The 16,734-nt window shown below is 33.7% G+C and overlaps 1 protein-coding gene across 5 annotated transcripts in view; it reads left to right on the forward strand.

Moving 5' to 3' along the window:
* Nucleotides 1-14,786, forward strand: part of apba1a (amyloid beta (A4) precursor protein-binding, family A, member 1a) — a 92,987-nt gene extending 78,201 nt beyond the window's left edge. For 4 of the 5 annotated variants that reach the window (XM_055200369.2, XM_055200366.2, XM_055200368.2 and 1 more), the window contains 8 exons: nucleotides 2,619-2,651; nucleotides 3,666-3,752; nucleotides 5,437-5,622; nucleotides 6,822-7,001; nucleotides 7,084-7,296; nucleotides 7,379-7,498; nucleotides 7,579-7,719; nucleotides 10,346-14,786. In XM_055200369.2, the coding sequence (XP_055056344.2) occupies nucleotides 2,619-2,651; nucleotides 3,666-3,752; nucleotides 5,437-5,622; nucleotides 6,822-7,001; nucleotides 7,084-7,296; nucleotides 7,379-7,498; nucleotides 7,579-7,719; nucleotides 10,346-10,417 (1,032 nt within the window). In that variant the 3' untranslated portion in view covers nucleotides 10,418-14,786. The remainder of the gene's footprint in view (nucleotides 1-2,618; nucleotides 2,652-3,665; nucleotides 3,753-5,436; nucleotides 5,623-6,821; nucleotides 7,002-7,083; nucleotides 7,297-7,378; nucleotides 7,499-7,578; nucleotides 7,720-10,345) is intronic. The other variant, XM_055200372.2, reaches the window with a different exon arrangement.
* The last annotated feature ends 1,948 nt before the right edge of the window (nucleotides 14,787-16,734 follow it).

The raw sequence follows: 16,734 nt of genomic DNA on the forward strand, positions 1-16,734 counted from the left end.
CATACACCTGTCCATTTAGTGTCCATTTATCATCGAGTAGTCCGAATAGAGCTTTAAAACAGACAGAATATGCTATGATAGGAAACAATATGTGACCCGTTCTGGCAAAATGAGTCGCAATGGGCACTGTCTATTTTTAAACTAGAGGCAAAGAAAGTAAAAATGACGATTTTGGTCAAAATTTAGGTTTTCATAAAAATAAGTACATTAAGCCCTCGTCGAGCGATCTCGATGCTCTTAATAGTCATTAAACATCTAAAATGATCTTTATTTGTATGATTATTGACAGGTGAACCATCCTAAATGTTTAATCTAATACAAAGATGCATGCATCCAGAACATGTTGGAATTAGAAAAAAAGTTATTACACTGCAAAAAAGGATTTTCAAGAAAAAGAATCTTAGTATTTTTGTCTTGTTTTCAGTAAAAATATAAAAAATATATTTTAAAAAAATTAGGATGCTTTTTCTTGATGAGCAAATTGACCCAAGAAAATAAAAAATCTAGTTTTTAGACCAAAAATATCAAATTTAAGTGATTTTGTGCATAAAACAAGCAAAAAAATCTGCCAATGGGGTAAGCAATTTTTTTTTTTTTCTTGAATATAGTGTTTTTTATATCCAAATTTTTTGCTTGTTTTATGCACAAAATCACTTAAATTTAATTAAATTTGGGTCGTTTTGCTCATCAAGAAAAAGCATCTTAATTTAAGAATTTTTAGATATTTTTACTGAAAACAAGACAAAAATAATACGAATTTTTTTCTTGAAAAGCATTTTTGCAGTGTAAGAGAAATAAGACAAAAATTATTTTCCTTGCGCTGACTGACAGATCTGAAGCATGCACACAGATGTGCAAGCGCCCGTCCCTGATATTTACAGTGTTTGTCTCAATGTCAATCAACAATAAAAGAAAGAAAAAAGTTATAAATATAAATTTTTCCTATAGTATTGTTTATTGACGTTGTGTGTGCTAAATCTATTCATTTTACTGCTGAGGTATTAATGCTGTGATTTTGTTTTTGAACCCTTAAAAAAAATTTAGCTGGATTTTTCTCAAAACTGACTTTGCTGACTCTCAACTTCAAATGGGTGTGATTTTTTTGTTAGATTTTAACAAATCATACATTTTTTTAATAGAGAATGTAAAAAAATAACAAAATTTGCCAGCACAGGTCACATAACAGTGGATTACTGGTAGTCTTTCATGGTGGAACTGATAAACCTGGTAGAAAACCTGTTTTCCCTCATTGAGACCTGGATTTAAAATAAAACTAGAAAATAATGAAACTGAAATAGAAACAAACGAGACAATTGTTCAAATGCATTAAGAGCTGTGAAATGAATTTTATGGTCAGTCGGATCACTCTTAATCTCATTTTCAGCAGATCCACTTTCTGCTATTTACAGAGATGTATAGTAACGAAGTAGAACTACTTCACTACTGTACTTAAGTACTAAAAGACAGTATCTGTACTTTACTGAAGTATTATTTTTTTCTCCTACTTCCACTTTTACTTCAGTACATATTTTCTTTGAGTTTAATACTTTTACTCCAATACATTTTTTATGTGCTGCATAGTTACTCGTTACACTCAAATGTTACGAATCATTCCAAACCCACATTATCACTGCCGGAGCGGTGATACACATTAAACACACACACGGTGGTCTAAACCAATCGGAGATAGTGAAGGGCGGACCCCTCCCTCCCTCTTACTCACAAATATGAGCCGGGGTTGTAGACAAATGTGAAGCGAAGAGAGAACCAAAGTGCGCGAGAAAGACCGAGAGAGAGAGAGAGAGAGAATGCGCGAGAAAGGGCGAGTGTGCGTGAAAGAAGGAAAACTAAATTCATTGAAACACCTTGTACCTTTACCTATTACCATTATATAGACTAATATTTCATTAATTCTGAATTCTCTATCACCAGATCAGTTAAATTAATCTGAATTATCTGAACATTCATGTCCTTGTACTCCTGCTACAGCCAAAGGAATTGTGAGTGTCCTTTAGCTTAAACATTTGAAATAATATAAACAATATTATATTCAACCTTTTGACTGTTTTCTTTAATAACTATATTACACAATACTTGTACTTTTACTTTCAGTACTTGAGTAGTATATTTTAAAATAAATTACTTGCAATACTTAAGTACAAAACATGTTTAATACTTTAGTACTTCCACTTAAGTGCTGTGCCTAAAGAGCACTTCAACTTCTACTCAAGTCACTTTTTTGATAGAGCACTTGTACTTTTACTCAAGTCTAGGTCCCTAGTACTTTATACATCTCTGGCTATTTATAGTTGACATTAAATGAACTACATGAAATACACAAAATATTGAATTGATGATACGGGCCACCTGGTGGACGACAGTGCAAAATACAATGAGAAAATTTGCTGTGTATCAGATCTCCATATTGTAGCAGGGTGGTGTCCTAAGCTTTTGGCTTGATGTCCCACATGCATGATCCAAAAGGTTCCCCGAAAAGCCCTCTTGTTAAAGCTCCACCGTGAGGTTTATTCAGGCCGATGAAAGTGTTTCGTGCCCGGCGTGCTGAGCTTTGCCTTATCTAACAATGTTCCTGTCTCTGTTTGTTTCATGCTAAGCAGACGGCCCAGAAATTAGCCAAAAACAGGAAGAAGGTGCAGTAATCTTTCATGGGTTTGCTGTTTTTTGTTTTTCTTCTTCGTCTTCTGTTTTGTTTGGTTTGGTTTCAGCACTTTAATGTTCCTGTCGGTGTCCGATTGCCATTTTTCTGAATCCAGCAACGAGTCACGTGCCTGTGTTTGTCTGTCGGCCATTGTTCATCCCACACCAAACATTACTTCAGTTTTGATCACCAGATACTTAAACATACACCAGATCTAACTGGGGGGATTTTTTTTTTTTTTTAGGAAAATCAGTAACACTTGTTAGCGTTTATTAATTTTGTTAATGTTAGTTCATTGTGAATTACTATAGCGTTTGATTTGTAATAATGTATTAGTTAATGCTGAAATGAACATGAACTAAGATGAATAAATACTGTAGGAGTATTATTAGTTCATGTTAGCTAATACATTAACTAATCAACCTTACTGTAAAGTGTTATCAGAAATATAATTTGCTGGATACAGAAAATGCAAGCATTTCTTATTCTTTGTATTTATGTGTTTTTCTGAGGTTTGGTGTCTGTGGATGTTTTTAAAGGTTTATCTTTGGCACGGCATGTTTTACACTTTTAATTCAGCACTTGGTGGTTTCTGAAAACTGTCTCTTCTCTCTTTGCCTCTCACTTACTCTTTAAATGAAGAACAAAACTAACCAAACTAAGAACGTTGCTTTTAAAAACACACTGAGATCTTATTGAAGGAGATCTTGTATAACTCAAGTGTTGCCATCTTTATTTTAACATCAGGCAATGCTTCAAACCAAGACAACTGAGTTTCACCTTAACAAACTGGAAAACAGTTGCATGCTCCTTCATGATATCTTTGATCGATCTATCTATCTATCTATCTATCTATCTATCTATCTATCTATCTATCTATCTATCTATCTATCTATCTATCTATCTATCTATCTATCTATCTATCTATCTATCTATCTATCTATCTATCTATCTATCTATCTATCTATCTATCTATCTGATGTTTAGATGATTTCTGTGTCTTCAGGCTCCTGAAGGTGAAGCTCAGCCCATGACAGAGGTGGATCTCTTCATCTCCACACAGAGGATCAAAGTTCTCAATGCAGATTCACAGGTACCACATCATCACATCTGTACGTTTTTCTACACTGTTTATTCCAAATTTACTTTTAACCAGTTCACAAATGTGAACAAAATGCAGCTTTGTATTGAATTACCAGTTAAAAACTGATATAATTTAGTAATACATTACAAGGTGCCCAGCAAGCAATAGCCATACACTGCAAAAAGTGATTTTCAAGAAAGGGATTCTTGGTGTTTTTGTCTTGTTTTCGGTGAACATGTCTAAGGATTCTTAAATTTAAGATGCGTTTTGTTGATGAGCAAAATGACCCAAGAAAATAAGTCTAGTTTTTAGACCAAAAATATCAAATTTAAGTGATTTTTGTGCATAAAACAAGCAAAAAAAATCAGCCAATGGGGTAAGCAAAAAATCTTAAACATTTTTCTTAAACACCAAATTCAAGAAAAATTTGCTTACCCCATCGGCAGATTTTTTTGCTTGTTTTATGCACAAAATCACTTAAATGTAATATTTTTTGTCTAAAAACTAGACTTATTTTCTTGGGTTGTTTTGCTCATCAAGAAAAAGCATCTTAATTTAAGAATTTTTAGATATTTTTACTGAAAACAAGACAAAAATACTAAGAAAATCTTTTCTTAAAAATAATTTTTTGCAGTGTAATTTGACTGTCTACACTGAAAAAAAATGATTCATTGAATTTAATAAATTTTTTTAAGGTAAGTGGTTGCAATCAATTTATTTAAGCTACATTTAAGCAAAAAAGATTAGTAAAATAAAATATAAAACGTTTGTTTAAATGTAGCTTAAATAAATTGATTGCAACCACTTACCTTAAAAAAAATGATTAAATTCAATGAATCATTTTTTTCAGTGTAGGTTAAATATAGTCTGGCTATGAGTAACCTGCTTCTAGACGAAATAAACTTGAATTTGGTTTGCCAAAATTACTTATGAGATATATGAAATTGCATCATGTAAGCAAAGTCAACAGTGATCACAAGATGTTTGCTTTTATTTATTGTTTGACATCTATTAAATTTTCACTGACAGCCCAAACTTTGCTTGCTTTGGCGTCTGGGCTGTTTGGACAGCTAATAGACGCCTTTTAAACTTGACATTGATTGCAAAAATGACCAATACTATATTAAAGATATTGAAAAGGATTTTTTTTAAATGAAACTTGGAAGATCTTGTTAGAATGACACAATAAGATTAAGTTTTACACAAATAATAATGAAATAAAACTTCCTACCTTCATTAGTTCTGTTTTTATCACCTCTCATATATGGTTTCTTCAAAAACACAAAATTTGAGCAAAACGCTGAGATAATTAAATTTTTGTTAACGACTTTTGACAGAGATCAGATTCAGAGCGATCCTCAAAAACACACAGACATACAACTGTTTGCCCTAGGACGATACTTCCGGGATTTATATGATTTTATAAGATTTATAATAGCGGTATTGCGGAAAACCGGAAATACTCGTCATTGGCAGGGAAGCGTTTTCTCTTAATTGACGAGTTAACTCATCAATGGCGGGTAAGGGGTTAAAATTGTTCCCCTATGATTACGAGCCAGTGAACCACACTGTGTTTTAGTGCTATTTAGCACCATTTGTGTTTAGAGTGACCAGCTGAGCTTCAACTAACAGATATTAAAGTTTTCAAGTCATCCGTCAGTAGTGTTTGACTATTTCATATGGTGATTGACAGGAGACCATGATGGATCATCCTTTAAGGACCATCTCATACATCGCTGACATCGGGAACATCGTGGTACTGATGGCAAGGAGGAGAATGGCACGCTCCGACTCACAGGAGAACATGGATGCGTCTGATCCTGCCCAGGATGAGAAGCGCCAATATAAGATGATCTGCCACGTGTTTGAATCTGAAGATGTGAGTCCTTCATCCTGACTACTTTAAGGGGACATATCATGAAAATCAGAATTTTTCATGTTTAAGTGCTATAATTGGGTCCCCAGTGCTTCTATCAACCTAGAAAGTGTGAAAAAGTTTGGTAAACCATTCTCTGCAAGCATGTGAAAATAGCTCATTGAAATTTGGCTCCCCTTGTGATGTCAGAAGGGGATATTATTATAATAATACCACCCCTTAATCTGCACTATCCAACCACAGCACTGACATGCAGTCTAGAGAGAGAGAGAGAGAGAAATAATTGACAGCACAATTGAGTTTCAATTTAAACAAACCATCATTATGGTGATCAGTGTTTGCATTTCATCAGCTCATTTACATTTTTGTATGACTTTAATGCGCCAATGTGCATGTGGTAAGCGCAGTGTGAACAATGGAGAATACAATAATTCTTCTTAGTAACAAAATATCCCATACGGCAAAAAATGGTGTTTAAAATATATGTTAAATACATTTTGTCGAAAGTAAAGCTTTATTAAACATATTTTAAATTGGAAATATGTTTAGTTTTACCTTCATATATTAACATATATTTCAAAATGTATTTTCAAAATACATTTCTGATTTTACAACCCATATGGTAAAAAATATATATTTTTCCTGGCCAAAATGTGTAAAGTATAAGTTTAAAATATATACGTATGTATACAATTTTAATTAAATATATTTTTGCATTTAAAATATATATATATATTACCATTTTATACCTGTTATGTTTAGAGGTTTGCAACATACAAAGTTTTTGTTCCGATGTGACGTGAATATAAATGCTTTAAAATATATTTATTTTTAAATATATTTAAAAATATACAAAAAATGACCAATAAATAAATTGGTGATAAATACATTTTTGTAAACATATTTCAAAATATGTTTCAGCATATATATATATGTGTGTGTGTGTGTGTGTGTGTGTGTGTGTGTGTGTGTGTATGTGTATGTGTGTGTGTGTGTGTGTGTGTGTGTGTGTGTGTGTGTGTGTATATATATATATATATATATATATATATATATATATATATATATATATATATAATTATATAATATATATATATATATAATTTTTTGTATATTTTGAAAAATATTTTTTCATTAAATTTGAAATTTATTTTTTGCTATATTTTTATTATATATTTTTTGTGATTGCTGTTGATCTTCAGGCTCAGCTCATCGCACAATCCATCGGCCAGGCCTTCAGTGTCGCCTACCAGGAGTTCCTACGTGCCAACGGCATCAACCCGGAAGATCTGAGCCAGAAAGAGTACAGCGATCTTCTCAACACGCAGGACATGTACAACGATGACCTCATTCACTTCTCCAAGTCTGAAAACTGCAAAGATGTAAGTGAAGATCTTACCATGAAAAAAATGTGTACCGCATGTCTTAAGAAGTGAAGTGTGACTGCGTGTGACCTTGACTTAGGTTTACATAGAAAAGCAGAAGGGGGAAATTCTGGGCCTGGTGATCGTAGAGTCGGGCTGGGGTTCAATCCTGCCTACAGTCATCATAGCAAACATGATGCACGGCGGCCCGGCGGAGAAATCTGGAAGGCTGAACATTGGGGATCAGATTATGTCTATCAATGGCACAAGTCTGGTGGGATTACCTCTCTCCACCTGTCAGAGCATTATTAAGGTACAACGACTTCTTTTAGTATGAAGAGTTGAAATGTGTTTCCCACCATTTTACATTCAAATTGTTGTATTGCAATTTTTAGGGATTGAAGACTCAATCTAGAATAAAGTTGAATATCGTCAGATGTCCACCTGTCACCACCGTTCTCATCAGAAGACCAGATCTGAGATATCAACTGGGCTTTAGTGTGCAGAATGGCATTGTGGGTATTTCGAATACGTTGAACATTTTGCTGCCTTTTCAATGGTGACGTGAAGATTGAACGTATTTTGTGCTTTTCAGATCTGCAGTCTCATGAGAGGAGGGATAGCGGAGCGCGGCGGGGTTCGGGTCGGCCACCGGATCATCGAAATCAATAGTCAGAGTGTCGTGGCCACCCCTCATGAGAAGATTGTACACATTTTGTCAAATGCAGTCGGTGAGGTAAGGCATGCCACGCTCACATTACTGAGCTAATAATGCTATTTATTTAAACTTTGATTACGAAACTGAGAGGATTTAACCCTTCTTACTCTGTTGTGGACATGTATGTGTTCAGTTTAAAGTGCCCATATTATGACTGCTTTTCCGCAAGTGAAATAGGTGTATGAGTTCCATAAAGCATGTTTCAAAAGTTGTTTGCTCGAAATAGCTTATAGGAAAAGATTGTTACCCATCTCTAGTAGCCTCTGTTTCAGGGCAGTTCAGATTGTGCCGTTTTGAGCTGGTCATTACATATTTATGAGCTGCTGCTCCTTTGATCACGCCCTACTACTAACGTCATGTGCGCGTGCATAGTGATATCGTGAGCAGTACAGACCCTACTGTGTTATTATTTTATATATTATTATTATTATTAACGGTTTATGTTGCCAACAGACAAATCATGCAGAAAAGTATCACTAATAAGTACACTACAGGAGAAGAAACTCATGACACACAATGATTCCAGAGTCAATTGTGATGTAGCAGTTTCAACAATACACTCGTTTTCCCTGGACAATGCTAACATATTCCCGTTATAAAACATTTTCAAACGCATTATTTTCGCAAATTACAGAAATTAAGACCCGACGGGGGATGTATACTTGTGGACCGCGTGCTAATTGCTAGAAGCTAGGGGGAGGTCCGGACCGTAAAGTTGGAAGAGACTAGGGGGTACGTTAGCTTCGTCAGAAAAGCCGGGTCGGTAAGGCCCGTTCTCGGTTAGTTTGGCAAAACACTTTTAGTTTGGCAAAGCACTATTACTTAGTTCATGTAGAATTGTAAAATAAAGCCGTTAATTTTTTTTTTAACTTTCGAAACCACACTGGAAACTATCTAGCCTGCAAAAAATATCTATATAGCCTACTATCTACAAACAATAACATATACATTTAAAAGGTATAATTTACGGGATGATCTCTGTTTTGAGATGCTCTAGCATCATAAATGTAGTATTTTGTGACAGAAGATGACAACATGCAAAATATAACGTGACTTCTTACCTTTTGTGTTGATATAACGATCGCGAATTGAATCCAGTCTGTTTCAGATGTGTGAATGATCCATGAAAGGCCAATAAAATACATCCAATGACCATTTTTGTCCACAAATGCGTATAATCCGTGAAATATAGTCTGTTGTTTACATCAGATTTCGCATGAACGTCTTATCGCCTACAATCTGAGGACTGTTTGCGTCGTAACACACTGTATATGAGATCACATTTTAGGTTTAAATAAACATGCGTTAAAACTATGTTTTTAAAAGTAGGCGAGAGTATAATCCGTAATATCCAAATAGCGCTGTTATTTCCGTGAGACATGATAACAGTACAGAGGATATAATTTCTTGCGGCAACGCTCAATTCCCGCAGAACGCGAATTGCCTAATCGTGGATGCCTAATCGCCTCTTTGCATTCACTTAACATGTAAATAACCCACGCTTGCTGCCTCTACCATGCCAAAAAGGCTACCGTAGCTTCTCTATGCGTTTCGAAAGGGAGGGGTGAGCTGTGGACTGAGCCATTTATTTATAAAGTGCCAAAAGGCATAACAATAGTTGCCCATTGTGCTGTAGTTCAAAGACTTAATCATATAAGTAAAAACATTTTTAATTGTAACTCTAATGTCTCACAAATGCTAGATTCACACTAAACGCCGTAGACGCGGCAAAAACGCGCTATTCGCGTGTAGTTGAACTCTTGAACATAATGAGTTTACTCGCTTCATTCGCGTGTGATAGCTGGGCATGAATTCTAGTCATTTGAGACATGAATTTGAGACATGCTCCTGTTTTGTTAACTCGTCACGATTTTTGAACTTGTGGGCGTCAATTCGCATCATCCGCGCAAACTAGACGCGTGAATGAGGCGGATTCGCGTCTGCTGCGCTAAACGCCTGATTCATGCCGCAAGACCTCCAGATGCACGTTAACCATCTTTACGTGGACTTAAAGGTTCTTTCTGTGTTTTTGAAGCTTTGATTGTGTTTAAAGTGCGCGATAACATGCGTTCATGTTTCACGTGTAAAAAAATGTGGTATTTTTCAAACAATTTACTTATCTGTATAGCGCTGTTTTCACTGTCCTCAAAACAGGCTGATGTCTTCCTTGTTCTATGAAGTCCCCGTTTCAGAAATACGTACTGAGTTCTGATTGTGTAGTTTGTTTAGTGTGTTGTGATTCGATAGCAGCTTAGCTAGCCGCTAGCTTAGCTGGTGACTGACGTATTCCTGTGGGTGGAGTTTAGTCAAAAAACTGTTCAAGTGACGTCATTAAAGCAGGTAGTAGAGGACTGTAGTCCAAACCAGCCGTTCGCTGTAGGCTTTGAAAGACGAATTCTGTTAAAGGAAATATATCGCCTGGCAGTGTACATTGAGCTTTATCATTTTACAGGTATTATTTATGCTCTTATACCAACATTACACACTAACTAGGGTTTAAATAATGGGATCAGAAAGAACGTGACCTTTAACATTGAAATCAGTCACGCCAGATGCTCTATTCGCATTTGGTGTGAACACAGCATAACAGTCCAGTTGCATTGAGTAAATGTGTGCTAATGACATTTTTTCTCACTTCAAACAGATTCACATGAAGACTATGCCGGCCGCCATGTATCGCTTGTTAACAGCCCAGGAGCAACCGGTTTACATCTAAAACAGCGCTGGACCAAGTCACCAGATATAACCTTAAACATGATGTGAAACTCTTGAGTCGGGTGAAGCTCGGCTCTCCATGAATCTTCAGTTTCTTCTCGCTGTCTCCCATCATCTCCTCATCTCATCTTTTTTTCTGTTTCTGTGAGTGAGCATGCTGTGCTGTGTCCTCTCTCTCTCTCTCTCTCTCTCTCTCTCTCTCTCTCTCTCTCTCTCTCTCTCTCTCTCTCTCTCTCTCTCTCTCTCTCTCTCTGTGTGCACTCGGCTCAGTCCGTGAATGGAAAAGATGGAAGTTAACCGAAAATTTTAAAAGCACAGCGCAGGAAATCAATACTATTAAAACCAAATTTCTGCTCACAGTGGAAAAAGGAGTTTGCCTTACTGTACTTTAATGCTGTTATTTATTTCAGCCAGGCAGCCATCAAGTGTTTCAACTGGAGTATAGAGAAGTATGTTGTTTAAGGCATTAAATAATGTTTATCAGGAGCATCTGGACATGTTTATTCAACACAGTTTGTCAACCATCCCAATGCATTTTTTACTTGTGAGGAGGGCGGAGATTTCTCAGGATGTGACCTCATTACGCGCTGTGATGTCATAATAAGTTTATCGTATATTAGACTGAAACATCAGCAAAAACATTCAGGTATGCTTCATCCAACGTATAGTTTAAATACTGTGAAATCTCCACCATCATCTGAGTGAAAAGCAATGCGACGAGTGGCAAAACGAGATAACCACCATTTTTTAATTGTTCAGAAATCTCGTTTTTTTGGTTGTGCATTCCAATTCATTTCAATTGAACTGCAGTTGGTTTGTTTTGATTTAAACCTTCATAACTTAAAAAATACAGCTAAGTAGCACCATAAAACAAAATAATAACATGATAACATTATAATAAACATGTTTTGACAAAAATTTAAAAAAATGGATTTATCTCGTTTTGCAATGAAACTCTTCAAATATAAAACATGTCAAGATGTTTACTAAACTTTAAAAGTAAAGTTACTCTGTAAAAAGGGAAAGCTGCTTTACTTTAAAAAAAATACTTTAATTGGGAAACCTAAACAAATAAAGTTTTATAAATGTGAAAATTAAATGTTCAGATATTTAAAATATATAATATTTAATCATATAAAATATGTTTACTTATTTTCATCTTAAATTGTAACGCATAAAAATTTGAGTGATTTTTTTTTTAAAGTTGATCTAACTTTCACTTTTTACACCGTAGAAGGAAAGAGACCAAACATTTGTTATAAACAACTTTTGTGGTTCATAAAAGGTGCAAATTCCATGTAAACTCATATAAATAAAATAAAATAGTATAATTTAGAAGTAGGTGTGTTAAAGCACAGATAAATAGGAATAAAATGCCTTACAGAATGTTGATGCCATATTGTGAAAGCATTTTGGATAATTTAGCCTTCGAGTGTTGAACAGAAATTAAATTTAAAGTAAGTGAAGGTTGTTTAACACTCCTAGGAATATTTGGGTTAAAGCTTGTTAAACGAAAAGAGAGAAAACATCGAAAAAAATAATAATGAATGTTTGATGTGTTTTAATGCTTTCGTTGAATCTTTTGTTTGACATTGATGTGCAATATTTTATTTGTTGTAAATGGCTGCATACCACATTTTTAAGCACTGAAAACTTTCCCCCTTTTTGAATTTTTAAGGTTATCCTATTGTAATATTTGCTCACATTGGTAGTGTTTTATTTCGTACGATTTATACTTGAAAACATTGTGAAAGTTTTGTTGGGGATATACAGTAATACAGCTCTTGTGTTGAATTTCTTTCTCTGTTTATCATTGCTTCAGAACTGAATGTGTCTTTAAATCGTATTCACTCTCACTACACTTCAGTATGTAAGTTGCATTTCAATGTTTATCTTTCAGAGGTGAATGATCCTGAGTGATTTAATACAGTATATACTCGGGTTCGGGTACAGATCCCCAATACTAGTTTAATGAGAACATCTTAACATAAGGGTCAATGACATGACGTGCATATTTTTGTGTCTGGGGCATTGTGTAATATAAAAACAATGTGATACATTTATTATATTTATTCTATAAAACCTATTTAGTTTAAATATATTTTCAGTATTTTTTAATAATATAAAAAATATATAAATTACATTGCCTTTAAATTACATTGCCTTTAAATTTTTAGTTAATTCCACTTGAATAATATTAGTTGACAACAATTTTTTAAACTTTTTTGAGTTAACTAATAATTTAAGTTGAATTCACTCAAAATTCTAAGGAAACCAGTTAACTTACTTTTTTAAGTTGAACCAACAAATCCTTTATTAGAGTGTCATCTTTTTTTTTTGCAATTGTCCGTACAATTAAGCAGTTTGAGACAATAGTGTTAAAAATAGTGTTTAAATTGTTAAAAATTCCAAATAAGATACGTTGGCATTATTTTATGTTCGAAACCTTCCCTATAAACATATTTCATGAAGTTTAGTAGTAAAACTTTTGTCCAACAATCTGGATGTTCTCAAAAATCAATGAACAACTGCAATGGGACTTTTATTAAAAAGTTAACAAGTATAAACAGTAAACATGTTTAACTTCAGGTGGTCTTTATGGCTGAATGAAACGTTTGTGGATTTTTCTCAAATGCTGAAAAAATAGCTTGTATTGTAATGGGTAGGCTGGTGCATTTTCTGTGTCAGGTGGTACAACCAATTAAAAAAAACAACAACTTTTTTATCAAACACATTTTAATTGTATTTAAAGTGTATTTATGAATTTGATATCACAGGCAAACACTTATATCAGCATCTAAATAGAAGTAAATTAAAATTCATTGCAGAGGTCAGGTGGTACAACCAGAAAGTCAAAGGGTGTAACTGCTTAATAATTAATTAATTAATAATGTTAGTTTTAAAGGTAAATGTTTTACACTTTCAAACTATTTTCAGGATTATAATTTTAATTTCGAATAAAAAATCAGCATGACACACAATAGACAATCATTGGTTGTACCACCTGACATTTTTTTAATGGGGATATCGAAAATATTGTGGACAAAAATCATTCAAATGTACTGAAATGTTCAAAACTTTTTAGACACTGTGTCTGACTCAAAAATATGCATTACCTTTAGATTATTATTTTTTTAATAAATAGGAGCTTGTTTTGTCATTGACCCATATGAAACACTGTGTGTGTGTTACTTTGAATTCTTCTTGTTAAACACACAAACAATAGTTTCTTTTTGCCACCAAATGAATGATACGACACTACAGATGATGATGATGTCACACCACAATGACATCACAGTATTAAATCTACTGATCAGGAAATATTGTATTGCTATGTATGGCTTGTATTGATGGGATTATAGATCTTCGAGTCATTACTGTAGACTCATCTGTAGTTGTGCCGCTGGTAGGTACTGTACTTATTGCTCAAAATGTGTTTTACCCCTAAACTACATTCTGACCTCATTATTGTAATAATTTATACCGATTGAAACAGAAGTCATGAAGATACAGGAAAGGCCACATGTTTGGTTTGGTTTGATTTGGTGCTTGATCTGTTTTTGTCGATGGTCTGCATTGTTATTTATTCTTATACATGTGGTTAATAATGACTACAAATACAACCAGTTGAACATTTTCATATATGCATATATAAATATATAACTTTATTTATTTATATATAGCATCATATATGCTAAATCAAATAAATATATCATGTGCATAATAATAAAGGTAAATTGTGCAAAAGTCTTTGACACCTTCTGCAGGTTGAATATTACTGCAGCTTTTGGCACAGTGTAATCACCATAATGTTTTGATTTTAAAAACTTAAATGGGCTTATCAAACTTTAAACCGTTCTTATCAGATCAAGAGATGTTTGCTCTTTTCATCCATGCATCAACCTCAGCGTAACAATGTAAGTGTCTGAGACTTCTGCACTATACAGGACATCTGTATTTAACTTTAAATCATTCGCAAGCTTTAATGTGTGATGGATTTATTCAATGCTAAAAAAGCAAAGTGGCTTATTGTGTCATAAAAATGACTCCAAGTATGAAATCTCAATGTACATATGTATAACATGATGGGTTAAAGAGATGCACACCTCCTCAAGGCCTCAGCAATGTTGTGGTTCGTTTTGAAATAGGACAGAAATTGTGGGTTTGATTAGTATTTATATAATGCACTCGCTCTGAATGTAATTCTGTTTGTCAATGTCGACAGTAAAAATCACACTTTCTGTAAAGCAATAGCTTTGTTTATTTATTTGCAAGCTTTTCTGTGATGAATCTATTTGGACACATTCCTTCACCATATAGCGGGAATGTTTGTAACAGTATTTACAACATTAAATACAGTATTGACGGCATATAAATCTAGAACGTCTCTTTAATCTCACACACACAGCAACGCTTGAATCTCTTTACAATAACACAGACACACAAGGGCAATGCTCATGTTTAATATGAAATGATGTGGCTTAGCAATGTTCTGGTAAGATTTTAAAATCATCAGCATGAGGGAACTTATTATCAGAGCAAAACAACATATTTTGTAACCTTAGATGCACTGCAAAAAAAAGATTTTCAAGAAAATATTGTTAGTATTTTTGTCTTGTTTTCAGTAAAAATATCTAATAATTTTGAAATTGGGATGTTTGATGAGCAAAACGACCCAAGAAAATAAGTCTATCCGCCAATGGGGTAAGCAAAATTTTCTTGAATTTAGTGTTTAAAAAAATGGTTAAGATTTTTTTTGCTTACCCCATTGGCAGATTTTTTTTGCTTGTTTTATGCACAAAATCACTTACTTTTGATATTCTCATGTCTAAAAACTAGACTTATTTTCTTGGGTTGATTTGCTCATCAAACATCTTAATTTAATAATTAGATATTTCTACTGAAAACAAGACAAAAATACCAAGAAAATGTTTCCTTGAAAATATTTTTTTTTGCAGTGTAGTAAAGCACTTTATTATTGTTTTATTCAGATGCCCAAGTATATGTATTTACTTGCAAGTTTTAATGGTTGAATGTTACAGTGCAAAAAATGACTTTCTTACTTTGTATTTTTTACTTACTTTAAGTACAAATATTAAAAAAATCTTCAATCAAGATGCATTTTCTTGATGAGTAAAACGACCCAAGAGAATAAGTCTAGTTTTTGGACAAAAAATATCAAATGTAAGTGAAAAAAATCTGCCAATGAGGTAAGCAAAATTTTCTTGAATTTAGTGTTTAAAAAAATTTTTAAGATTTTTTTGCTTACCCCATTGGCAGATTTTTTTTGCTCGTTTTATGCACAAAATCACTTAAATTTGATACTTTTTTGTCCAAAAACTAGACCCGCTTTCCTGGGTCGCCCCGCCCATCAAACACTTCAATTCAAAAATTAGATATTTTTACTGAAAACAAGACAAAAACACCAAGAAAATTTTTTCTTGAAATTTTTTTTTTTTGCAGTGTAGAAAGACTCTCTTTAAAGTGAATTTCGTTTTGTATAAATTGTATCTTAATATTAATCAATGTTTGATCAAACAATTGCCTCGATTTAATAAATAGGAAGCAAACCAAGAACGTCTGTGGTGTGGATTGAAGTGAACCCACTATATTTCCGCAGCCTACGTCTTTCTGCTTTAATGCATTTCTTAAATTAATGTCTCAATTACACAGTACGCTTATAGGTTGTTTTTGTTGCTTAAAAGCAATAGGCTATATTGTATAAAGTGTAGCAATAAACGTGGCGTGACTTATAGTGCTGCTATATCGCTATATCAAACAACATCACTATGATCAGATGTTTTCTTTCTATTTTTACCCCGCTGTCATATTTGTTGTGTGTTTATGTTATTGAGAGGAAAGCGCGCAGCACATATTTATAACTTGTTGTTATTCAAAATACGTTTTCTACTTGCAAAAAAAGTTCTCAAAGTGATCATGGCTGAAAGCTGCTCAGGAATATTTCATTATAACGCAACATTCAACTGCTTTAGTAGTTTTTAAATAGTTATCAGGCTTACTTATAATTTTACTGTTATTAACATAACATGCAATAGATAAATTACACCACATAAAGTAGTATACATGTCTAACTATACAGAGTAGTATTTTTTACATTTCTGATTGGGCGGGCCAGCTGTCAATCTGGGCGGGCCCAGGCCCATAGCTCCTCCGCGCCTGGTAAAGCACTTTATTATTGTTTTATTCAGATGCCCAATTACAAGTATTTACTTGCAGTCCTTAATAAAAAGTTTTAATGGTTGAATGTTACATTGCAAAAAATGACTTTCTTACTTTGTATTTTTAACTTACTTTAAG

The sequence above is a fragment of the Misgurnus anguillicaudatus genome, chromosome 22 (genome assembly GCF_027580225.2).
Source record: "Misgurnus anguillicaudatus chromosome 22, ASM2758022v2, whole genome shotgun sequence".
NCBI classification, from domain to species: domain Eukaryota; kingdom Metazoa; phylum Chordata; class Actinopteri; order Cypriniformes; family Cobitidae; genus Misgurnus; species Misgurnus anguillicaudatus.